General features: G+C 41.6%; 1 protein-coding gene across 3 annotated transcripts in view; it reads left to right on the top strand.

Annotated features, from left to right (window-relative positions):
- numbl (NUMB like endocytic adaptor protein) overlaps window positions 1-26,444 on the top strand; it is a 59,967-nt gene extending 33,523 nt beyond the window's left edge. For all 3 annotated transcript variants that reach the window (XM_007575992.2, XM_007575989.2, XM_007575990.2), the window contains exons 2-9: window positions 12,353-12,503; window positions 14,935-15,009; window positions 16,475-16,549; window positions 19,690-19,830; window positions 21,640-21,847; window positions 21,987-22,256; window positions 24,619-24,798; window positions 24,878-26,444. In XM_007575992.2, the coding sequence (XP_007576054.1) occupies window positions 12,378-12,503; window positions 14,935-15,009; window positions 16,475-16,549; window positions 19,690-19,830; window positions 21,640-21,847; window positions 21,987-22,256; window positions 24,619-24,798; window positions 24,878-26,019 (2,217 nt within the window). In that variant the 5' untranslated portion in view covers window positions 12,353-12,377 and the 3' untranslated portion in view covers window positions 26,020-26,444. The remainder of the gene's footprint in view (window positions 1-12,352; window positions 12,504-14,934; window positions 15,010-16,474; window positions 16,550-19,689; window positions 19,831-21,639; window positions 21,848-21,986; window positions 22,257-24,618; window positions 24,799-24,877) is intronic.
- Window positions 26,445-26,725: the final 281 nt, after the last annotated feature.

Genomic DNA, 26,725 nt, shown 5'->3' with positions numbered 1-26,725 from the left:
AAAAGCATGAAATTGTGTAACATTATTAATGTGAGTTACATTTTCCAGAAAGAGTTGGCTGAGGTCATACCACAAATTTTAATGTGGCTTATAAATCCATGGGAACTTGTTGTTGGTGATGACTCTTTTAATGCTGGCAGAGTCACATAGTTAAAAAGGCAATGCTGTTAATGTCGGTTGTTTTAAGCATATCTGTCGTATTCCAGGCCTCAACCAGTCTTCCCGTTGAATTTTTTTGCAGTTGTAAAGTATTAGAACCAAGGTGGGCATTTCTGGTTGCTGAGAACTGGGGTCCTGCATGTTATAGATGCTCCAACATGGCTGATTTAAATAGTTGAATGATCTCCTCAGCCTGTCAGCTGGCTTTTCAGGGGCTTGTTAACAAAAGAGCCATTTAACTCTGATGTGTTCAAGCAAGAAAACATCTAAAGCACGCAGGACATTGGCCAAATGAGAACGAGAGACGCCCACCCTTCTGCAGAACTGCGGTGCTCAATTCTACTCCATTATTGCGTGTTTAAATAGCTGAACTATCTCCTCAAGGTGTTGAGTTCTGCAAAGGCCTGAGAGTGAACCATTTATTGGAATATGATGTGTTGAACCAGGGAAACATGTAAACCATGCAGGATAGAGACTACTGGGTTTATTGCCACTGGAAAAACTCTAAACCTTTAGCATGAAGATTTCTCGTATATTTGATATTGCATGTAAACTCAGTGTTACAGGTGTGGCCAAACATAACCAAGCTCCTCCTGTATTCTCTCCCCAAGTCTTTCATCGAGAAAAACAAACACTTTCTTATTGTTTGGATGAAGCAAATGAAGCAGAATTTTGTGAAAAGGTTTTGAAACATTTGTGAAAGACCCTTTGAATTCTCTTGAACAAATGCACTGCCTCTCACATCTAGTGGTTCCTTTTCTGATTTTCACTCCCTGCCCTCACGGTTGGATTGCTGAGGAAGCCAGATCCCAGGCGTGTTACAAAAAGGAAGGAGAACAGGCTTGAAGAGTGAGAGTAGTGCATGCAACAGAGACGGTTTGATGGGTGAAACGAGGACAAATGAAAACCAGCAAATCAGAGCCAGAGGATAAGACAAAGGGTGCGACAGCAAAAGCCGAATCTTAGGAGCTTAAAAAGCATTATGTTTTTACACAAAAGCGATGCATTGTGGGTAAGGGCAAAGTCAATGTAAAGAGGAGTTATTGTGGAGGAAATATCAATTTCCTCCTTTTGTCAGCAAAGGAAGCAAGAGGCAATAATTAACTGAGGGATTTATTTGGTCTCCGAAATGATTCGAGAGTTCAGAGAAGACAAATAAAATCCGTTTTAAGTGTAGAAGTGTTTGCTATTCACAGAACCTTCTCAAATCGAGTCATCAGAAGCGCACCAGGCCCCTTGGCAGTCTTCTCTGACAGGGGAGTGTCACGTAAATCCGTTCAAATAAATCATAAGGGTGGGGTTGTCAAGAGTCTAATGTGTTGCAGCCTCAATAAAGGGTCCCTCATTTTGGGAAAGTTTGCATCGTGATTGATTTTTTTCATTTTTTATTTTTTAATTGGGTTGAATCTGATATCAGAACGTGATATTGTCGACGTTATTTTATTATTTCCTCAATTTAGGAGGATGATCTCTTTGCCTGGAGCTGAAACTTTTACAGCCTGCTTTGCTGAGTTGTAGTACATGAGATACACCAGCCTGGAGGGGTCCAGTTTATAATGATAGCGGGGGAATACAAAGTGGGAACACGACACGACAATATCATGCTGGAGCGTATCGACCGGGACGCTCCACTTCACGCCTCGCTACACTATGTTTAGATTAACTTGCTGGTGCACACATGGGCGCACAGTTTTCACAGCCCCAGACATGCTGGCATGCAGACGTCTGTGCGTGTGTGTGTGTGTGTGTGTGTGCGTGGGCGTGTGTGCATGCATGTGTATGCGCTGGCGCTGACGCAGACAGGAATCTATTTATCTAAACGAACAAACAAGAATGCACACGGCGACAAAGGACACAATGCACGCCTGGTCTGTAGCCTCTTTGCCTGCTGTCCAAGGGCAGAGGGGATTTGGATATTGTTACGTTAATCTCCCTCTATTTGGCTTCTTGGAACACATTCAGATAAACAGACTAGCACAGCCGCACATACACAGGTATGAAGTCGTGTGTGTGTGTGTTTTAGGAGACGAAAACACACACACATATTGGAAAAATTTCCCAACACACATGCAATTAAGGATGTAAACTACCTTCTTTTAGCTTCAGGTTTATTCCCAACCTTACCTATGTCTGTTGCCTAGCAACCGGGATGATGCAAAACACAAGAAGGTAAAAATGAAGCTTTATATCTTGCTGAGCTTTTTGATTACATATTTGATCAGTTTAATTAATTTAATCAGTTGATTAAAAAAAAAAATATGTGTACAAATGTACACATATACAAAAACCCAAAAACACAATCGATTTAAGTCCAGTTTATTTTCAGCAACAAGGCAGTTCAAAGTACTTTTCATAATAAAAACACACAGTCATCACTTATGAAACAAGTAATATTATTTTTATATTTGGTCAAATGTAAAAAAAAATTATAAAATGATTCAATTACGACTAATCAAATGGAACTTTAAACAGGTGATTTTAAAGTTGCGCTGAGTTATAGGAACCAGAACCAAACAGCCTTCTGCTGAATGCTGCTTCTCCATGTTTGGTTCAGGTTCTGGGGATAGCAGAACCAGAACCGGAAAACCTCAGTGGTCTGGAAAGTTGATACAACAACAGCAGATCTTTAATGCGCTTCGGTGCCAAGCCTCTCAGTTATTGTTGTCGTGACTGATTGAAAAGTTATTTTGTGGCTTCCTGTCAACTGTGGCGCCCTGGATCGTGAGCCGTATTGCCTCCTGCCCCCATGCCTGTTTTGGATTGAAACACTGAAAGTAAAACAATATGACCTGTAAACCAGAGATCTGGAGTGGTAGAGGCAGAGCAAGCACCAGTACTCATATGAATGTTTGCTCTGCTCCCCTCTGCATCTTGCTGCAAGTCTTCCATAATGCAATTTAAAATTTCCAGTTAAATCCTATTTGCCGGTGAAGACAGAGAAGCAGATCATTTTGTTTTCTCCGACTCCCAGACTGACCTCACTCAGCTGCAGGACCGGGGGAATAGATCGCTCCAGTGCATGTGGCTCTCTGCTTTAGCTGTTTTCTTGTCATCGCTTCTATTGACTTTTATATTTATTTTCAGATAAATTTTTGAAAACACTATGAAGTGAAAGAGAATATGTTTGGAAATGCTCATGTATGTATTTGAGAAGTGTAGTGTGTTTGTTAGCATCTATTAGGAGATGGTGGGTGCGGATATTAGTAAATCCTATTTGACAGTGATGGAGTTCACTGGAAACCAGCAGTTTCCTGGATCCACCCAGTCCTGATTGATAATTAGTCTGAAGTTATTTTTAGATGCAGTGCACATCTATTACTGTTCAGTGTTACAAAGAAAATAGTTTTTTTTTTTTAAATGTGACCGTTTTTTTTATCTCTAATTTTTTATTTTTTTAATTCATTTTGTTCAACCCTTGACTTTAAAAACATATTCCTCTGACATCTGTAAATAATGACTATTCATTAAATCTAATCAAGTTTTTCATTACTGCTCTGAGAGAAACAGAGTTGATGTTGAATTCATCATCCCAGAAAACAAACTTATGCATACATCCTCTATTATACTCTGTGATTGGAGGGACTGTAGCTTCAGGTGATTAGTGCTTCCTGGAATACTTTAGTTAAGTTTCAGTGTTAGTCTGGATGTAAGTCGCCCCACGCAGGTTGAGATTGAGCCCATAGTTGTTCTGCAGACAGGTAAAATCTGTCAGTCAGGACTTTTGGTCCATCTATGCAGATGAAACGGTAATAAAATTTGCGTAAAGGGAAAAAATAACATATTCCTTTGGGAAAACAAAGTGGGAAATACACAAAGCAGTGCAATTTCCTTCATTTTTGCACCTGGTTTGTCGCAGGTCTGACAGCTTTGAGCAATTTATATCAGCTTGCGGTTTCGATTCTTCAGGTCAAAACAACAGATGCAGTTGTTTATTTTATTTTATTAAGAAGAAACTGTAGATTCTTACCTGCTGCGGCACTTACTTTCTTTTTTAGTGACATAGTTTCAGTCATGATGTCTTTTTCCTTTTGTCCGAGCATGAACTTTTGAATCTAATTTAACATTTTATTGGTTTTGAAGGCTCTTGGCTACATTTCTCTCCACCTTTAGTAGTTTTATGTCATTCTGTTTATCATAACCTAATAATTTCCACACTATGTTAATCTCCAGGAGCCGAATCTGTGACAGCTTCGCTAAACAGAAGTGCAGGTGTTCAGACGCAGTCGCCAAGCACGCCATCAGTCAATTTCTAAATGAATAAACAACAATGATGATAGTTAAACACATGCCACAGTTTCCAGGCTGAATACTAGATTATGCTGTAGGAACTACTGGAGGCTTAAAAATTGCGATGGTGAATTTTTTAAAAGCAAAGCTGATCTGTTTAACAAACACGCCGAGGATAAATGAGTGCCTGCCACTCAGTTGTTACTGGAGAAAAAGTTCATTAACTTGTCAGGGACTGCCGGTAATCCTAGGTCAGCTGGATGAGCGTCGTCATGATGGATTCTCTTTTATTTTTCCTCTTCGATGAAATGGTGCCCTGAATTGGACACAATGACTGAGACAGACAGAGCGGGGATTCAAACTCCTACTTTCTTCTGCCTTTTCTTCATTATGATATTATAAGTCAGGTATTTCAAAGTACAAAAGAACTCTGACGGATGTGGAGTTTGTTGCCGTTAGAGGCATTGACCTGGACTATAGTGACGGTGAGCGTCAGCCTTACAGCTGTACACATGGATCCACTTCTGTTGCTGCCATTTATGGGTCTGCACAGCCTCAACAGAAGAGCCATCGCTGATGCAGCCTCCTCACTCCCAGACAAGTAGGATTCACAGGCCACCTACACACTGTACTGTTTACAGCTCTCTGCTGCATTGTGCTGATAGAGAGGCTTTGCTGTCAGCCTCAGTGTGTTTCATCTAGGATTGTTAGTGGCGCTTGCATGTTGATGTTTACCCGGAAATGCTTTGCTCTTCAACCATTTTACCTGCTCCTGGTGCTCGCCCACACCGCCTCATAAGCCTCTGTGATGAATAAGGCCATCCTGTTCTGGGTCAGACTACAGCCTAAACACAAGGCCGCTGTTTTATCTCTGCTATGTTTTGCTCCTTTATTCGCTAATCACACACATGGACACACATGTATGCGGACCATTTGTGGCTTTCTGTGTGTGTGGGATGGTGGAAGAAAGGCGGTAAGTTTGGGATGACAAGTGTCGGTGTCCTTATGTGGGTCACGCAGTGTCAGCTGAAGTCTGCAGGGCCCAGAAACTGGGTCGGGCCTTGGCATGCGCGTACACGTATTTATATACGCTACACTGAGGGTTACAAGTTTGCAAATTTGAAGAGAGGGACGTTGAGTTTGGAGTGAGCAAAGGCCGGTGAGCAGACATTGTTGGAAATTACTGTTACCTCGGGACTAGTCTGGATAATAAATAATATTTTGCGTGTCATGAGCGACTGTCTCGTCTGAGAAAACTCTCAGTTTCAGATCGATGCGATCAATGTAGATCATACTCTACACTGACTCTGTGCTGACCTTTTTCCTACTCTGCTGGTTTGGCAGCCTTAGCATCAGGCTGACAAATGTACTAATCAGATGGATAAAGACAAGTAAAACGATTCAGAGAGTTGAACAGTTCACACTTACAGAGCTGTTCAGTAGACAGATTATCATTAAGACTGATTTCATTCTTCCTGACCGCTCCCAACCTTTATATTCCGAATTCAAGTTTCTACTTTCTGCCTCTCGGCTCAGACTTCCTAATATGAAGAGTGACAGGTTCAAGCTCTCCATTGTCCCTGTAGCCGTTTCCCTTTTTTAATTCAGGACAGGGTAGGAGGAGTTGTATCTGACTGGTTGAAATTGGTCAGATACAATGGATGATGGCACATTCCCTTCCTTGTTTGGACCGCTGCTGGTGTTGTTTCATCACACTTTATCATCCTTCCTCTTTAAGACTTTTAGGTGACAGGGTTATTTGACTTACCACAGAGAAACAAACACAAACAGCTTTAGTGATGCAAGGCTAAACATTGTTTCAGTCTTAATTATCTTAAGAGCTTCATGTCATTGAGCACCTGACAATTTTGCCATTACTCCCACCATGAGACTCCACCATGAAACCCACTGGACCCACAGGATCTCCTGGTAATATGGTAAAAAAAAAAAGAAGTTTATTCTTTTTAAGATCACATTAGATGGTGCGTATTAATATATGGTCTTGTTTATGAAAGCCATAGGGAAAATTAAGTACACTCCTTGATCCAGGAGTTTGTCAAATGACATATAACGGGAATAACTCTGTATTTGTGTTTTATGTGACATTATTAATCTCTCACATCATTATTTTAAGAACTCTTCTTTACAATTTTGCTTCAGTTCATTCAAGTTTATTGAAGAGATAAGCTTGTGCCGTCACAGCAAATTAGTCATGTCTGGACCTTGACTAGGCCATTGCAACTCTTAATTATTTTCCGCTGTTTTGTTGTTTTTTGCTCCAGTGTCTGGAATTATTGTCCGCTCTATGATTCAGTCTGGGCCAAGCTTTAGTTGATGGACAGATTATCCTCTAGCATTGCCGGGTTCACTGTGGGGTTCACGGAGTCCAATGACAACATGGTGCCCAGATCCTGTGGTTTCAGAAATCATCACCCTTCCACCATCACACTTAACACTTGGTGCAGGTATATTGTTACCAGCGAGCCTGCAGCTGGCGTTTTTGCTCCGATTGCTTGATTGGTGAATATAATTTATAATTTAGATCATAATTTTAGGACTTTACTCACATGTTTCATTTAGTTATCATCATTTTGGACAGAATAGTCTCTAAATGTTGACCTTCAGACTGAATAAATACTATAAGTCAACCACAAGACTTTTATTGCAACCATTAATACGACCAGCAGTTTCATAACATCTTTTGCAGAGTTTCAGCTTTTTATCGTATTTCAGCTGTTATTTTTTGTGCATGACCTTGATGTAATTTTAGGTATTTTGTTTTTTTTAAATATAGTAACACCCCTACTTTATATGAGATATTTCTCTCTCCAAATGCTGTGCGTCATGGCCAAACATCTCCACCCATCATCTCTCTAAAGAGACTTTTGGTTCAGATGTAACTCTGCAAGCCACGTTTACTCGACTTTTTTTCTAACTGCACTGTGATTGACTTTAACATTTAACAAGAAGCTTGTAAAGTCTGATAGGTTGCCACGCAACCTATTTGAATGCTGAGAGGTCCGACTTTGGATTGAATTAGCTGAAACATCAAATCCTGGTGAGATTGGAAACTATTTAAAATGTTTTCCACTTGTGAATAATTCATTCCACCTGTACGACGCTTTATTTGGAACACTAACCTTCTCAGGAAGAATAAAATAAAACTTACCCGTTACTCTCTAGAGGTCACAGGCTGTAACAGTGATCTTTGGGGTTTGGTTTTTCCTCAGTTGGGACTTTAATTCACCTTTTGGGAAATCACAGCTCCTCTGCTGAGACACAGAGAGGATTGGAAGCGGTGTGAGAGAGTGGAAACAGGTGGCTGCGCGGAGCACTCAGCTCGGCGATGACTCATCTCAAACCGTTACCACAGACTCCTGGACACTTGCTCCACCTCGTTCTGCTCTCTCCCCTCTTCCCTCTGGAGCCTCGCAGACATGTGGTTTACCGTAATGTGAGGTGTCACTGACTCATTCAGTGGATTTGCAGGAAAGTCACCCCTTATTCTCCTCCAGCTCCTTTTCCCCTCCCCCTTTGTGCTCAGTGTTTTGCAGTCGTGAGGACGTGTAAGGGAGGACCACGTCCAATTTGAGTCTCTGAGCTAAACACGGAACATCTGGATCGGGGAGGGTTATTGTGAGTGCGAAACAGGGGTGGAGAGCCAAAAATATCAAATCAAGCTCACATCTGGCAAGTACTGGCTGCAGCCGGACACACAGGCTGTTTAACCCAAGCTTATACGGTGTGAACACGGAGGTGACAGACAACAGGAATTCACGGCGTTTGGAAATTCGGGACAAATATGCTTATATAGACTTCTAGGATGATATTTTCAAACTCACAAACGTGTTAGCAACAGTTTAGGTGCTTCAACAGTAAAAATACCAACTTTACAAGCTGGGACAAAATGTGCATTTTTTTTTCTTCTTTTTTTCCATTTTATGCGTCTGTTCATGTGGGCGAGCTTCTCACACTGAATTCATTCTTGTGAAATCCATTTCCCTACATTCCCATCAGAAGACATTCAGCTCCAGACATAAGTTTGCTCCTCTTCGGATGTGACAAAGAAGAGACGCAAAGAAGAATATGAAGAAGATCAACGAGTCGAGGAAGAGGAGAAGACACGGCGTCCTTCCGCGTGAACTCGTTTGAATTTCTACCATACGACGTCATGTGTATGGTGGCTGCTGCCATCTCCAGAGCAACAATAAAGCCCAGATGGCTGCAAGTCAAACACTGGATGTGGAACAAGAATGTGCTTTTTGGCTCAGATCCTCCTGTTTGTGTAGTCTGCAGTGAAGCAGTTCGGATTTTTAGCGTGGGTTTGTAAAGCTCCAGTTCATTTGTGCTGCTGATTTATAGATTTATTTTGATGTCGCGTATCCTTGCCTGTCTGTCTGCCTGCCAGCCCACCCCGTCTGTCTCACTGCAGTCTGTTTTTTACTTCTGCAGATGTTCTGCAAAGTGAGGTCACAGCTGAACAAGGCCTTTTGCACTCTCCCCTCTTGTCTCGCTTCCACAATAAGGTATTTGGAACCAGACTGTAATGCATTTTAAACTTTGGTGCTCAACAACAAGACTTTACTCTGCGGATTTTATTAGTGTCTCACTAGAAAGATGACATGCTTGCACATATAAAATATGTTATGCATCTTATCAGTTAGTTTTTTTTTTTTATTGAAGTTTATATCTGTTTTCCTTGAATCAATGCTTTGATGAATCCTTTCCTGCAACTCTTTTTTTTTGGAAATCATAGAAACAATCTACTGCAAAAAGCCCAGGGATAGTGGTGGAAAAGATGAAAAGGATGATTGAAAATGTACGTTGATTACAAACAAAATCATCATTGCAATATCCAATAATGAGATTTTTTGTTTTTGTTTTTCTAAAATCATGCATCCTGATTGCTGACTGTTTTTCTTTTTCCAACATTCTTTGCAAAATAGGCCAAGTTTCAGCAGATTGGATCACAAAACTTCCAATCAAAAGCATATTGATGCTCAATATGCTTTGATTTAAAACTATTCTTTCTCACTCTGGCTGCATGTTTTAGACTTTTGTTTTCACCCAAATCTAATTTTGTCTCCAGCCAAGTAATTGTTTGCTAGAGGTTTCCAAGCAGAAAGTAGTTTACATGCAAGTCAAAAATTTAGTTTGTTGGTTTTACTGACCAGAGCACATTCGTCCAGGTTTTCTGCGCCATGTACACGGTCTGTGGAAACTTTGAATTTGACTTCTTTGGTTCTCTAAGAACAACAACTTTCTTCCTTTTTTGTGCCGAGGTTTTTAAAAGTTTAAATTGTCTTATCCTAGCCCATAATCTCTTCATTCATTGCTTCTTTTAGAGACTTTTGATTTATTTATTTTTTTTATCAGGAACCTCCCAGAACACCAGACCCATTTTTTAAAATTCTGTCTCCCTTTGTTCTGATTCTGCTTGTGCTAAGCTTCAGACATATGTGAAAGATGTAAATGACCGAGAAGAACTGTAGCAAGCATTTCAGGGAACGTTTTGCTTTGCACTGCTATGGCAACACTCAGGATCTTCTTCCGAGTTTTGGAAACGTTGAGTGTTACAAACACTTACATAATCACCACCTACAAATGCGACATGAGTGTTTTGATTGAAATAGCAGCAGGAGCAGCAGCGTGTTTGTATATATATATATATATATATATATATATATATATATATATATATATATATATATATATATATATGTATATATATATAAATTTTGAAATGAAGAAATCCAGTTTATTTATTAACTTATTGTGTATATACATATATTACAAATGCCTGTCCTAACCCCAGGTATTCATCGTTTTATTTGCACTTGTTCATCTTTTCCCAGTGGCCTGACATCAGAGGCCATTCATGTCTTCTTGCTCCTCCTCCGCTTCCTGTCTCAATCCATATACAGGCGTTGTTGGGCATCGTGCGCTCCCTAACCAGCCCTTTCAACTCCCACCACCAAACATCTCTCTGACACCCCGTGTGGGGTTTAATGTGTCGCTTTGCTTATACGTCCTGACACACACACACCCATTCACACCTGCTGCAGCAGTGCTGGTGTCGGCCAGGTGCCAGTCAGATGGCTCTCCGCCCAGTAATGACTGGCACAAGCCTCAACATGTGTGCATGGTGAGCCACAGAAGGGCTGTGCTTGTGTCTAAGCATAGATGTGTGATTGCGCCTCCTCTTGGCAGAGGACTTGCGCCCTACATGCCAGGAATGAGTAAAGCCACTTGAGCTGCTGAATTCAAATGCTTTACATTGCTCACACATCTGATCACGAACATAAGAAACATTACCAGCAGGATGGGGGCGATTATGAGAAGTGATGAGCGCCTGTGTGTGTATATATATTTGCATGTCAACCCTGCTGTGTGTATAGCTCAGCAGAGTACAGATCAAGAGTTTACAATGAGTCTGATTTGCCCTCACTGTATGATGGTTGTGCCGACACTGTCGACAAAGTCCAGAATGCCGATTTATGGAGCAACTAAACGGTAAGAAAATTATATGATTGCTTAGAATGAGTTAATTAACATTGTGAAGTACTGCGTGTACCACTGAGGAATTCAGCAGTTCTGTCTTGACGACCTAAAACGTGACATGCCTTCCATCCTATCTTGGTTTTCCTATGTATATTGAGTGGTTATGGCTAGTAGCTATTTTGTTAAGTTGCCTTTCTGTGTCTCTTGTTGTACCTTACAAAACCCTTTGCCTTTGAAGAATTACTAGAGGAATCATGAGAGTTTGGTTGTCCGATTAACATCTCTTTATGAGTTTGATTAAAGCTTATGCCTGTGTTCCTTTGGGCTCGTTGTAAGGACTTTTTGGAGTGACTGGCCAGTCCTTGTATATCCAAAGTAAAAGCTTTGTTCACGTTTTCGGCACAAAGACTTAGGTGCATTTATACTAGCCCTATTTAATTGCGCTCTAGTTTGTTTGCCTAAAAAGTCAGATTCGTTTGGGGAAGTGTGAATGCACAATCGAACTTTTCTGTTTGGTTGAACTGAACTCTGGTGCGGATTAAATGTATGTAAATACCAACTGGATCGGAGACCACTCCAGAAGCAGGAAGCAGATTATAGCGCAGGGAATTCTGGGTAAATGCAACAGGTTTTTTTTAAGGGTGTAGTTCATTTGACTCAGTCCAAACAACTGAAAATGTAAATGTTGCAAGTTCGTTCCACGATCTAACTGAGTCTACCAGACTATCAAGTGTGAAAACATCCTTAATTTTGTTGTAGTCTTGTAAATGATAAAAAAGTCTAAATATTTTTGTTACACACAGGGAGAAAAGAGCACTGACTTTTGACCAACAACATAGGAGATCCATTTAAGAGAGTCTCAATGAGAATAGCTGGTGTATGTAAAACAGATGTTGTTTTTGGACTCTAGATTTCCTAGCAGAGGGGGATGTGACTTTGGGGGAATGAAAACGGTAATTATTACTTTGAAACAGGTCATGTTTTGATGGTGTTGTTTCATTATGGAGGGAAAATTAGCATAGCTGAGCAGGCCAGCGGGCTGAATGCTTTAATTAGGGAGAGGAAAGAGGATCGTTCAACTAGAGACCGAAGCGTACGTTCACATGTGTGTGCGTGTGAGGGGGTTGATCTGCTGATCAGCGCTCTTGATGATTTTTTTTTGTGATAGATGAAAGCCAGCTCCTACATCTGTGTCACCCGTGGGACTTTTCCAGCCTGTCTCTGGATCTGAACAGAGCAACACGATGGAAAGTGTTTTGCTGTTGATTTATTGACTGCGTCGTTAGGGAAGGTTACACCCATAACGAGCTCAAGCTAATCAATGAAGCTCATCCCACTTTTTAATGTCTGTTTTAGTCATAAAAACGAGTCAGATGACCGTTTTCTCTTCCAAAGTGGAGATAATCAACTGCCACCCAGCGCTGTGCTGTGCAGCTGATCCTGTGTGCGCTCTGTGTGTCTGCAGTTCCAGGGAGCACGTGACCCCGGAGATGAACAAGCTTCGTCAGAGTCTGAGGAGGAAGAAGCCCACCTATGTGCCAGAGGCCAGCAGACCGCATCAGTGGCAGGCGGACGAGGAGGCTGTACGCAAGGGCAAATGTAACTTTGCTGTTAGGGTAGGTGTTGGTAGATATTTAATTTATTTCCATGTGTTTGTTTTTGTACATCCCTTTTTTCTACAGTATGGAATATATCATATGATAGTTTGCCGTTAACTTAAATGAGAAATAGGGTTCACAGAGTCTTAAATGTAGTTCAAATATTGATAGATCAAGAACTGAGTTAGTATCCAAACCCAAAAAAATATGTTAAAGTGTCAAATTTTAATACTATGTAAGAATTACCCTAAACCTGTAGGAATAACCAAATCATAATTGGAATACTTCTTCCACTGTCCAAAGACATGACAATTAGGTTCGCTAGTTAAATTAAGTTCCCCTTATGTATAAGTGTGTGTTTGGTTGTTTGTACCGTATGTCTCTTTGTTGCCCTGTGGTGGACTTACTACCTGTCCAGGATTTACCCTATCAGCAGCCATAGGGTTTCTGGTATTTTGTCTGCTGATAGACACAAACTACCTGCAGCAACCTTAAATATTATTAAACAGGTGTAGAAAGTGGATGTATTGCATTGACATGCTCCAGGTTTCTGCAAGCTAGCTGTTTTAATAAGGGGTCTTTTGGCTTTTCTGTTCTAATTGTGCCTTTGGGGGGAATCATCATAGTTTCAGGGCTGCAGGTGAAGCCTGCAGAAATCCAGATATTGATTTATATTTAATGCAGATCTTTTTTTTTTCTTTTTTTTTAAAGCTACTAAAAGCCCCAGTCATCAGCAGATGGATGCAATAGATCCAGCGCTTAAACCCAAAATATAGGTTAAATGACCCATGGCAAATTTTATGGCTGGATGAATAACCAAGTCATAAATGGGTTTAAAATGTATGATTAATTCATACATTTTAATGTACCAGCTTCTCCATTTTCAGCTAAACCTCAAATGTATGAATTGCTGGAAAAGATGAATAGGAAGATTATAAAAGTGTGTCTTCCGATAAAATGTAAAACAAATCTTTAAAAGGGCTTGAGGTTTTGTTACATTATAAATGTCACATATGTATGTGAATTTGAAAATGGCTAACATTGTGCTGGCTGAAGCTTCAATAAAACTGCTTCTGTGTGAGGCTTGCCGTTGTCACACATACTTACATTACGTGTTGTGTTGTAACACACAGCCTCGTACTTCAGCTCTGCAGGTGAATACCTCGATAGGAGCAGAAGCAAACAGCAGCGTTATTAAAGGGCAGATTTTACGACCGACCTTCCTCAGAGCGTGCGTGTGCCGTATGAGAGCTGATTTGTAGACGGACTGAAGAGATAGTGACAGAAAAAGATGGAGGGCAGAGCGGGAGCTGTGACAGCAAGGTGGCTTTACAGATTACAGAGACCACAGGAAATGACAGGGGGAATGAAACAGGCACACAGAGGGGACAAAGACACGTCCTGGGAATGGAAATGGCAAACAGAGGGAGACACTGGACAAGATAGGAGAGGAGAAGAGCAAAGTTTGAGCTGAGCGTAATTTCCTGAATGGCTAATGATGAGATGTGGAGGGTTTGCACTGCAGCATAAAGCTGGCAGCACAATAATCTTTTATGTTCCGTCAGACATCTTTTTCTTTCTCTGATTCTAAATTTATTCCCAAGTCATGAACTATTAATGCCTCCCCAGGAGCCGCTGAACTCGATTAACTTTTGCATGTGGTTTATGTGAAGCATCATCCATCCTATATGTTTGCTGTTGGACCAGAAATACCTTATTGAGCTTTTATAAGATTCTGCAGAGGTCATTCCGACATGTACAACTTGGATGCACGTTGACGTTTGGTTTAATTAAAATTAATTTCAATTGGAAAGGGTGAAAGTGCTGCTTGATTATCAACCATGCCTTTTCTGCATCGATTTGTGACTAAACTTTCTAATTTTCATCACTTGTCAAAAATAAGACAGGAAGCAATCAACAAAACTAGAGCAGAGAAGTTGCCCAAAAGACTCCTCGACTTGGCTGCATGTTTTTCAGCACATGCTTCTTCAGTTCAGCAACCAGATTTCTTCAAACCCTGTCCTTAGATATTTTAAAACCTGTCTTCCTCTTACACTTGGCTTCTGACTCCAGCAGAGCTGTGAGAACTTTAATTGTGCCCCCATGGGCGCCGAGTGTACCACAGAGCAGAGAACTGGAGAGACAACAAAAGAGGAATACATGCTATAACCGACTTCAGTTCCCCTCTCACGCTCTCTTCCTGCCCTCATTATCAGGACCCTCATACATCTGGAAACCCAACAGTGAATGCAGATTTGCTGCTCATGTGACAATTTCAGCGCAATTACCAAAATACTGATTGGAAGTAATGAGGTTTTAGTAGCTTTTTTTTGGACTCATTTTTATTCTGACATGTTTCCGTCACCCCGTCTCCTTCATGTGATGAAATGTCCTCAGGAACAGTAGACGTCCTCTCAGGATGTTAATTTTCTGTCTGTCTGTGCTGCAGTACCTGGGGCTCGTCGAGGTGGAGGAGTCGAGAGGAATGCATGTTTGTGAGGAAGCTGTGAAAAAGCTGAAAGTTGTAAGTACGCTCTCACACTTAAAACACATCCTGGCACATTTATTCTGCAGCTCCAGTTTGTCGTGCAGACAAAGTTGCATGTTCACCCCTGAGGAGTTTGCCGGTGCTCATACGCCTTCCCGAAGTATTCCCACCCAGTCATCTTTTACAAATTTTCTTATAACAGCAAACTTCAATGGGTTTTATTGGGATTTTTAGCGACAGATCGACACAAAGTAGGGCATATTTGTGAAGTGGAAGGCAGAAAAGAAAAGTAAAGGTGCCAGAACTGCAATGAAATAGTTGACATCGAATCATGTTTGTGTGATTAAATTGCACGGTCAAAGTTCAGATGGAAATTCAATTAGGAATATATTGTAAGATTTGAAAATAGTTCTCCGTAAATACTGTTCACACAATCTGACTGAACTCGAGCTATTTTGCAAATTTGTTGAAACTTGCAAAAAAAAAAAAATAAAAAAAATGGCTTGCAGCTGTAATTGCAGTGAAAGCTGGTTTTACAAAGTATTGGCTCAGGGCTGCTGAATACAGACGCACACCACACATGAAGCTTGGAGACGTAACCTGGCCCAGTATTTTCCCTTACTGTTGTTTACTTTACAATGCTGCTTTCACTCTCCCCGGTGGGTCTGAGTCCACGTTTATTTGTGTTTGCTTTTATAAAGTCCGATGCTGGAAAAGACAACAGAAAGTGAACTGTAACACAACACACACACACACACACACACACACACACACACACACACACACACACACACACACACACACACACACACACACACACACACACACACACACACACACACAATGACACACACTGAGTTTACCCCCCTCCTGGGAGGCTGGACTCAAACAGGGAGCGTGTGAAAATGGTGACACAGAATGGTCGCTGTCAGACAGCAATAGTGGAAAGGCAGCGTACAACAGGAGTCACTTTGTTCAAAATCCATACGTGGTTTTTCTCTGTAACCAAAGAACTCAAAGGAGCACATTGTGGAAAACTGAGTCACATATGTTCTGTTTTCAGTCATTCGGATTCGTCTTTTCCCTTTGACTCTCCGTTCCACCTCTGCATTCAGCTCTCCTCCCATTTTCTGCTCTCTCATTGCTTGCCTATGTTCTCCTTTCCCATCCTCGCTCGCATCAATCTGATTGTGTTGAAACGGAGTCTCAAAGCCGACTCCATGCTGTTCTCCAGATCACCATATCCCTCACTTGCACAGTTTCTCTCACTCCATCTCTTGCTTGCATGTTTCATGCTCTTATACAATGATTTGTGCTGTTTAAGCATGTCCGGTTATGGAAAATAGTAGCTGGAACAGTCTTTACTCTGCTCAAACATTTGTACCACTTCACCTACCCTAAGGATGTAGTGATAATTTGGTATCTGTATGAAACATTTAGATTAGCTTCCATCAAATTCAGTTTTCATTAATTCTCTTTCGCCTCTTCTTTGCCCTTGCAGAGTGGCAAAAAGACGGTAAAAGCAGTACTGTGGGTTTCAGCTGATGGACTCAGGGTGGTTGATGACAAAACTAAGGTAAGATGACATTTCTTTCTTTCGTCTCTGACCTGAATCTGCTAGTTCCATCCTTCTTGTTTCCTCCCGTTCCTTCTTTGCATCTTCAGGTGCCAGATGAGATGAAAAGTGAAGTTATTGTCCTTCATGCTAAATGAAACATGTTGGTGGAAAATTAACCCTGCACGTCACCCTAAATGTGCATTCCCCATAGTTGATGTGTGTCTTCAGCAGGGACAGGGAATTAGGTCAGATGGACGGATGGAGTTAATTCTTGCAGAAAACCTTGTAGAAGCTGCAGAAGACATGAAACTGGAGTGAAGGTTGACCTTCAAGCACAGCCATGACCCTAAATCCAGCCAGAGCCACAGTGGAATGGCATAAAATGAGATTAGACCAGAATCTATGGCAAAATTTGAAAATTGATGTTCACTAATGCAGTGCAGTACGACTCAGTTTGACCTGTCTTGCAAAGTAGGATGAACTGAAATTTCTTTTTTTAGCAGTGCTGGTAGAGACATACTTGGGCATACTCTAGGTCAAATTATTGACTTAAGTGTCTTTATGTACCACTGCAACCCCCCCCCCCCTTTTTTTTCAGATTCTTATATATAAAAACTTGAAATCGGATCCTCCATCAGTTTCCCAAACGATTGTTTGTGTAAAAGTTTGTGTCATAAATGTCTGGTAGGAAGCACACGGACACACAAGCACCCGTGTGGGGGGTGTTATGTAGCGAGGCAGGTCTCCAGCAGTGAGTACAGATAGCTGCGGCTCTATTGAATGCTAAGCGGGATGAAGAGCAGCAGAGAAAGGAAAAACAAAGCCTGTTGAAGCCACTTCTGTTTCCTCGCTTTACTATTTTTGTTTGGACACCACACACGTTGGCCTCACTTCCCCTTCTCCCTCATCACACTTTTCTCCTTTTTGCTCCCGTCTCCCTCCTCCTTTATCTTTTTCAGCCATATAGCATATCACTTTTAAACTTGATCTGGCTCTCGGTGTGTGTCTGCAGACGCTATTAAATGTTGTGACACTGGAGTTCAGCTCTTGTTTCCTCAAAGATGGGGACTATATTTCTTCTTACACTTTGCATTGTTTTGATAATATCTCTCTTCCTGTCCAGGCTAAGTGTTGGAATAATGTTAATGTTGAACACCTCAGTTGCTTGAGCCATTTAAAGGAACGGTATGTAAGAGTTACTGCCGACTAGATCACAGTCATTTCCAAATGGAGCTTATGATTATCTTGATTTAATGGAAACTGTCAACTTGCATAATAACAGGGAATCTGACATTTACTAATATACTAATATATCTAACCTAAAGGTAGTTGGGTTGGGTTGTAATTAGTTTGAATTAAACTGTAGTGAACTGAATTAAACTGTAGTGAACTGAATTAAACTGGAGTGGACTGAACCTATAGACAACTTGGACTTGGACTGCATAGTTGTAAAGCTGTTTACGACAGTTGTTATTCTGTTACCGTGTCATTCAATAAATAATGACACCTTTAATGCAAATTTGCATTAAAAGTGCATTAAAAGTATCAACCTTGCATTTTTCAGTAAAAAAGATGACACTTTTAATTCAAGGATGCATTAAAACTTGCATTAAAAGTCCATTAAAATTGTCCACTTTGCATTAAAAGTGTCATTATTTACAGAATGTCACTTCGTGACAACAGTCGTAAACATTCATGAAAACCCCTTCCTCATCATGACAGGTGTTATGTCATGTTTACGACAGTGTCATGTCAGTCTTATGCATACCCCGTCACATAAAGTGTTACCAAAAGATGTTGATGCATAAATGTGAATAATGTTTGTCAATCGATATTAGATTTATGGTGTCTTTCAGCTCAAAGCTTTTAGCAGTGTAAATATGTGGAGATTCTCTTCTTGTGCAAATGAAAATAGAAGCAGACAGTAATTCTTCACTCAGTGACGGATAAATTCTTACCAATTAATGTGTCCTATTAAAACCATGCAGTAACAATCACTACTCATGCTCTCCTCCTCGCCCTGCTCTCAGTATCTCTTCATCATCTTTTCTCAGTCTGAACTATTTTTTTTAAAACCTACATCTAAACAAATCTAAAAAGCTCGTTTATGCATGTGTGCAACACGCAGCACTTCTGCAGCACCTTCCCAGTGAGTTAATACAAAGAAACAGAAACATTGTTATGTTTTTCAGCTTGTTCAGCAGCATGTTGGGTTTCAATCACAAAGTTGTTTCTCGATGACACACTCTGAGTCATGGGCTGCAGTGCTGTTCCTAACCAAACATCAGTTTTTTCCTTCTTCTAATATGAATTCTTAGAAAAAACATCATCAGATTGTTTTGGATGTGTGCTGAGGAAGAAAGACACACACACACACACACACACACACACACACACACACATGCTACCACATAAACACTGGTCTTTCCCCAGCCTTTCACCTTGGTACCAGCATCCCCTTTGAGTCACTAATTGGCCCATATTGAATGGACTCCTATTCTTCCACTTCTTTCTCTCCACATCCCTCCTTCCTTTTCTCCTCTTTTCCAGTCTTCCTTCCCTCTCTCTCCCTCTCTCCTTGTGCTCTACCCTTCTTATTTTCTCGCCGACTCTGAAAGAGAGGAAGGAAGTGTGTGGATGAGTGTGTGAACCTTGCTCCCTTTCTTCTCCCCTTCGCCTCTTGTTTTCTTTCTCTTTCTGCGTTTGAGTGCGAGTCAAAGCGCTGAGCTGGGGGCCTCTTAATGTACACAGAGAAAGACAGGGGCCCCCCTCTTAGTTTCATCTATAGTGACTGTAGACTGAAAGCAGCTGAATAACCCTTTCAGAGAAAGAAGGGCAAGCAGTGGAGATGACCCAAAGATTCATAGGGTCAGTGTCATTAGTTGGTGGTTAGTGGTCTTTTCTGTCATCAGCGGGTTTGCAAATATTCTGCAATGAGAGAGGATGAAGCTTCATGGAGTTAAGCATTGATCTAAAGCAGTAGGTCAAGTAATCGGGATCAGTCAGAGGGCAAGTTTGGCCCAGGATTTTCTCTTTCTCCTTCTTCAGGCCTCACACAATCCAATGAAACGGTGCCTACTGACTGGTTTTTACTGTGGAACGTCCCGTTTGATTCCTGCCGCCTCTCTCTCCTGACTTCCTCTGACTTCCTCTGTCAGGACCTCATTGTGGACCAGACCATCGAGAAGGTTTCCTTCTGCGCTCCCGACCGGAACTACGACAAGGCCTTCTCCTACATCTGCAGAGATGGAACCACCAGACGGTGGATGTGCCACTGCTTCATGGCTCTGAAGGACTCGGTGAGGCTGCTCAGCGTCAAACACCTGCAATTCTTCCAACCTGCTTTACTTTTCTTTAAATATAAATTCTACTGATTTTAGATTGCTGCTCCAGTCTACATCATATTTGTAACCACTGTTGAAAATTGATGGTTACACTCAGGATTTATTGATGCGTCGAGCTGACGTGATGAGGTGCCAACATTGCGTTCACAAGATTGGATTTGTAGCAATACTTTTTGAAAACGTATATTCAGCTTTCATTTTACAAATCAAAGTTTTCGTAAATCACAAACTGGACTTTAGAGAATCTGTAGTCGGTGTTAACGAATACAGTTCTGGTTAAAAAACAAATAACTAGGGTATAAATTTAGCCTAGAAAATAGCCCTGCTAGAAAAGTAGAACTATTTTATTTACCAAGACGTTTTGGTTATTCTTTTACTGTATTGTTTATTTTCCAATATTTTGATCAAGTCATATTAAAGGGCAAATTAGACGAATTTTAGGATGGATGCTTTAATGTTGCTATGAAAAGTCGCCCAATTCATCCGTAGCGCCGACATCTAAAAGTACGATTGTTTTTAAAGTGCATGAAGCCAATGCTGACTTACGTAATTCAAATCTCTTGAGAATCTGTGTTTCTTTGTGGGGGTTTTTTTATGAGCTTTAAATTGTTTGAGAGGATTAATAATCTGCACAGAGAAGGACAGAGCACAGACCTGCAGGATTAGGGGACGGGATTAACCAGAAGCCTTTGTGGTTATCTGTCTCTGTCTCTGATTCCATCACATATTGGTTTTATATCTCTACCCATCCATCTTCAGATAAACTACCTCTTCTGTCTCCTTTCTTTCTGCACGGCGAAGCTGCTGAGACGACAGATATCCGGCATTTTTGTGGAGAAAATGCTATAGAACTGGTTTCTTTGAAATGTCGTTAATTCATGTTCATGTTTGACAACATGAGGGATTTACAACCTAATCCCAATTACCTTAATTAGACACAAATGGGAATGCAACCCGGTCCTTTACATCTATGCTAATTACAAACAAATAAGTGCTATGTATTATCTGACAAATCAAACTGTCAAGCTCTGGAAGCAAGACAGAAACGTTTTATACTTCATTAGACTAAATAATCAGAAACAGTTCCCGTGTTTGTTGTTGTTTATTCATTTCAAAAGCGACAATGTACACCTCAAAATATTGCAAAGTTAGCCCTGTAGACTAGTTTTCACCTACAATTTCTCAGGGTACAATCAATAATAAATAAATAATCAAGTTTGATGTCCTATTTTTAAATATCAGATATTTTTTGTCAACTTTTAAATAATGTGTTGGCTTTTTTCCTCCTAAAATATATATTTCTCTTGAGTAAGTTGGAAAAAGAAACCTTCGGATACAGCTGATGTTCTTTCTGAAGGATGTATGTGGATATGTGAAGCTGTAGCTCAAGGTTTAAATGAGCAACACTGGTCTGCAGGATTAACCAACGACCTGACAGAAGCAACTGTTTCTTCCCGTTAATCTGGGAGGAGCCTTAAGGAAATTAACCTCAAATTCATGTTAAGAGAAATTTCCAAAAGCACACACTGTGCTGCAGCCCTTAAAAGGACGTAATTTATTACATTACACTGATAAGAAAACTTGACATGTACAGTTTATCTGCAAAGGGATGCCAGGAGGAAGCAGCTTCTCCTGAAAAAGACGTAGAGTTAATGACTTTGGTTTGCAGAGTTGACTGAATGAACCACAAAGCTTCCAAAACAACGTTTGACTTAATACACAGTACAATGTTTGTTTTTTTTTTCTTCAAATGTTTCCTACTAGGGCGAGAGACTGAGCCATGCAGTCGGCTGTGCCTTCGCTGCCTGTCTGGAGAGAAAGCAGCGCAGAGAGAAGGAGTGTGGCGTGACGGCTTCTTTCGATGCCAGTCGCACCTCCTTTGTGCGCGAGGGTTCCTTCCGCATCAATTCATCCTCCAGCCAGCAGGGCAGCAGCAGTGAGCGAGATGAGAAGATGCAGGATAAAAAGAAAGGTAGCAGACCACTCCAAGTCCTCACCACTCACCATAAATTCAAAGTCACTTCAAAATCCTGTCAAATGTACTTATTCGGAAAATATTGCAGGAATGCATGTTTGAGTCTCATACATCACTGAGTCGTTGTTTCCTTCAGATCAGCCCTCTGCCGTCCCAGCTCTCCCTCCTGGCTCGGCCTCTCCACCCGAGGGGACGGCGTCCCAGATGGAGCGTCCAGAACCAGGTGGGCCCCACGCCATCCCTCGCCGCCACGCACCCATCGAACAGCTGGTTCGCCAAGGCTCGTTCAGGGGATTTCCAGCTCTCAGTCAGAAGAACTCTCCCTTTAAGAGACAGCTGTCGCTTCGCCTCAATGACCTGCCATCCACTCTGCAGCGCAAAACAGACTTTGAGACCAAGAACCCTGGTGAGTTGGGACATTTTTGTAGATTGGCTTGCAAATGTTGACAAACGTAGACACCCGCTGACATTCTATTCTCAGTGACCTTGGAAACAGAAGATTTGTCTCTTCAAAACTGATTTTCTTTAGGCTATCTTTTAGATATTTAAAATGCTACATGATTTAGGCTTCTTGTATCATTACATTATTATACTCATCTGTTGTCTATAGCTTTAGCTTCCATTGGTTGAGAAGTGAGGTACACCCTGGCCAGGTCACCAGTCTATCATAGGGCAACATAGAGACACACAGGACAAACAACCATGCACAAACACACATGGAGACAAAAAGAACAGCCATGTTTTTGGACTGTGGGACGAAGCCAGAGAATCCATTTCAGCTCAGTAATATTTTAATGTTATTTCATCTAGACGGGTTGGCAAAACCAATGGATTTTGTGAAAATATTTTACAAATGTACTGATTGGATTTTGATCTTCCTAGTTTTCTGCATCTCAAAGAATTCAGTTTTGCAGATAATATAACTACGGACAAAATATTGGACCGTGTGGAACTTTGACCATTTACAATGCAGCTGTTTGTTTCAGTTGCAGAATTTGGTGTAGATTGAAACTTGATTGGAATTACAGGTTTACTAGTTACATTTGACCAATAATCTAATTAAGATCTTTCCATCTTAAATTAACTGAGGATTAATTATATTCATATGATTACATACATAAAGTTTCACTTTATGTTGATTTATTTCACAATTTTTATGACAAATTTCTTTAACATTTGTGTTGCTGGTCCAGTTAGGTTACATTTCAGTGTTTATATTATTGCATACATAAGTAAGCTTTTTTGGTGTAATTGAAGAGTAACTTTGTATAAAATATGTCCTTTATTGAGTCGGTGGAGTGGAGGCTTATTTGTTTGTTTGTGTGTCATGCAGCATTCAAGGCACCTCAGAAATAGGAACTTTGAACTTTTAGTTTTCATATTTATCTGCTTTTTATGTGCTGGTTGGAATCAAAAGATTTGTGTCTGATTCAGTTTCATAAAAACATCGAGGCAATAATGCTCTACCAAGCCTACCTGTAGAGTCTCCTCCTAACCTTGACATCAGTAACATGTGACCTGCTGAACATAAAGAAACTGACTTTTAAAAAAATGGTTTAAATGAAAGGGTGTAAAAATATAAAGTTACTGTGGCATATTCCTGCAGCTTTTCAGTTTAATCTTGTTTAGCCCTGAATTAATGACATTTGACATCTCCATTCGTTTTATCCATTTATTTATGGTTTCAAATACGCACTCAGTGATAGATAATTTGTTTAATTGATTGACACAGAGAGACCCTCGTCAGCAGTAGAAACCTTTAGTCCATGGCTCACAGTATGTATGGATACAGTAGTGGAGGCTCTCAACGTATATTACCTTCAAAGTGCTCCCACACACATTCATACTCACTTAAATGGTAGAAGGCAATTACATTGCTTATTTGCTCCCTTGTGACGCTCCAAACATATCAAGTATTGATCTGTACAGTCAGTCAGCTAACTAAACTAGCCAGTCAGAAACCTCCTATTGCCAGGGGTATAACAAAACAAACATGCACTTTTACTCCACACCTATACATGTGAAGTCTAAAAGAGCCTCTGAACTCTGCAGGATGAAGACTTACATAACCTTGGTTTATGCAAAACAAAGCAAAAAGAAAACCTGAAAGGTAGATATGATGCCAATACCCATTGGTATTCTCCATTGTAATCCAGGGCCTGCAGCTGTACAATTCTCACTGTTTAAACACATTCTGTAGGTGAGGAATGAAAGCACAAATAATATACAGTTCATGCAAATGCATGCGTCAAATTACATCCTCTAAGTAATTCTGAAGTGAAACTTGTTGGAGGCTGTGAACTATTTTAAACTGGGGTTAGAATTTTCAGCAGCAAAAAAGTGCTTCTACCATGCACTGACTAAGGTGGGCTGAATGCAATTGTCTTAAAAGATTAAATGTGCCGAAAGCCGTATCCACACACACTTTATCATAATGCATCACTATGTGCTGGTCTATCACACAAAATTTCAATAAAATTTGTGGTTGGGATGTGACAAAATGGGAAAAATGTTCAAGTGGTGTAAATACATTTGAAAATCCTCATAGCTTTTATTTGTAGCTGATCAGTTTTGAAAATACACAATTAAAAATCTTGTGCTTTTGATATCTTTTACATTAGTAACCAACAATTATTAAACCCTGAACATGCAAAATGAATCATTAACCCAAGTATTTGTTTCATTTCTCAAGCTTCTTCTTGTCTCATCTGCATGTTTTTCCTTTTGTTCTCTCTGCTTCCTATGTATCCCTTTCCTGCCGGTGCCAGAGATGGACATGGGGTTGCCTTGTGAGGGTGACAGTAGTATAAATGCACTGTGTTGCCAGATCAACACATCCTTCGCCAAGCCATCAGACGAGCTCTTCTCCAACCCATCTATGTCTGCAAATTGCCCTCCGACCTGCACTGTGCCCCCAATTTTGCCTCCTCCGCCTGCACCTGTCCAGGGTAAGAAGGAATGCAGAAGATTGATAGCTGTAGATGAATTGTTCCCACTGTCTGAAGCTCTTTTTGTGTGTGTTTCCAGCCACCTCATCCTGGGTGCAGCCAGAACCTTCTCTCCACTCCCCTCCTCCGGTTTCTGCTGCACTGCAGAGCGGCCACAAGCGCACCCCCTCAGAGGCTGAGCGATGGCTGGAGGAGGTCTCTAAGGCTGTCAAAGCCCAGCAGACGCCTCCCTCTGGGCCCATCATACCCACCATCCCTGGACCCCCTTCCATAACCAGTCATCATATATCCACACAGGCGACATTGTCCTCTGTCCCAGTATCTACTGTCCCGTTGCCCCTCGGTACTTTGCCCAAATCTCTTATCTCTGGCCCTTCTGCCCTTCCGTGTCAAACCCAAATGCCTCTCCCACCCATGTCAATATCATCTGTTCCTCTAATACCAGGTCCTCCAGTGTCAGGCCCCCCAATGTCTCTCCCGTCCATGTCCATCCCAACTATGACGGGCCCGAGCATGTCCGGAGCCCCTATGATGCAGGGCTCTCTGCCCGGGCCCCCTGGCTCTCTTCCAAGTGCAATGCAACCATTCCCCCTTGCTTTTGATGCCACTCCAGCCCCTGTTGGGATGTTTGCCAACCAGCCGGTCCAACCTGCCTTCATGCCCATGCAGACCTACATGCCTGGTCTGGCTAGCAGCATGACTTACCCCAACGCCAGCGTGCCAGTGGTAGGCATCACACCATCACAAATGGTGGCCAATGCCTTTTGCACCGCCACAGGCTCATCAGGCACAGGTCCGACCATGGGCTCAGCTGCTGGAGGGTCCAAAGTGGGGCCCTTGGGCACTGTCGGGCATCACCACTCCTATCCAGGAGCGGCCGGCACATCCGGACACCCCTCAGGGTTTAACACAGCTACTTTTTCCTCCACTCCACCTCTGTCGTCATCCATTAACGGCCTCCCACCCCACAGCACTGCAGCCGCAATGAACCTTCAGAACGGGACTTCGGTCAGTGGTGGCAGTGGAGAGAGCTGGCCTCCAGAGGGCAGCCAACTAACCGCTCCAGGGGTTAGCGACTCCCAAGACGATGATCGTTTTGAAGCCAAGTGGGCGGCACTGGAGACAAAAGGAGCGACGCAACCGACAGGGAACAAGGCACCGGCTGCCACAGCCAACCCATTCTCCAACAGTCTGCAAAAAACCTTTGAGATTGAGCTCTGAGTTGGACTCTGGCTCTTAACGATGTAGTTCTTGCTCTGGGGTTAAAGCCCGAGGAAGACGGGAAGCTATTCCAGGAATTTTTGCTTAATTGGTATACAGGCCCTTTCAGACGGCCTAGCATCCAGCCTGTGGCAGCCTTGGAGTCAGTGCTACTACGATCTTAATTTCTTTCTTTATGATCCCATGTGAGATAGAGACAAACTCAGCAGTCGGCTGGGCTGCAGTCTGAGAGAATCAGGTTTCCAGCTGTCTGAACTTCACAAACTGAATCCATTCAGTCCAACCGTCAACATTCTCTCCTTCCTGCTATCGCTTCTCCACTCTGGCTTTGTTTTCCCTGCTGCAAGTCCCTAGATTTACTGCATGTTCGTCCTACTCAAAGCACTGTGGGGAGGACGCGGCTCAGTGGTTTCTTTTTTTTTTTTTTAAAGAGGACTCAACTTGGATGCATTCCAACCCAAAAAGATATTTTTGGACGTTTGCTTGTTATATTTTTTTTTATCCTGGCGGTTTTATGGTGTCTGGCAACATCGTGGACGAAGGTGTAGAAGATTCAAGTAACACACCGATGCTGATCTCAGCCGAGTGGGGCAGAAGTCTGGAAGGAAGAGTCCAAACGACTTACTGACCACTAGTACAGATTTATGGCCAAAATTGCTTTATTTATTGTATTCTGAGTTTAACATGTTTTATGTACCTTGAAACC

The sequence above is a fragment of the Poecilia formosa genome, unplaced genomic scaffold, assembly GCF_000485575.1.
Source record: "Poecilia formosa unplaced genomic scaffold, Poecilia_formosa-5.1.2 Scaffold393, whole genome shotgun sequence".
NCBI classification, from domain to species: Eukaryota; Metazoa; Chordata; class Actinopteri; order Cyprinodontiformes; family Poeciliidae; genus Poecilia; species Poecilia formosa.
This window is presented reverse-complemented; position numbering and strand designations above follow the sequence as displayed.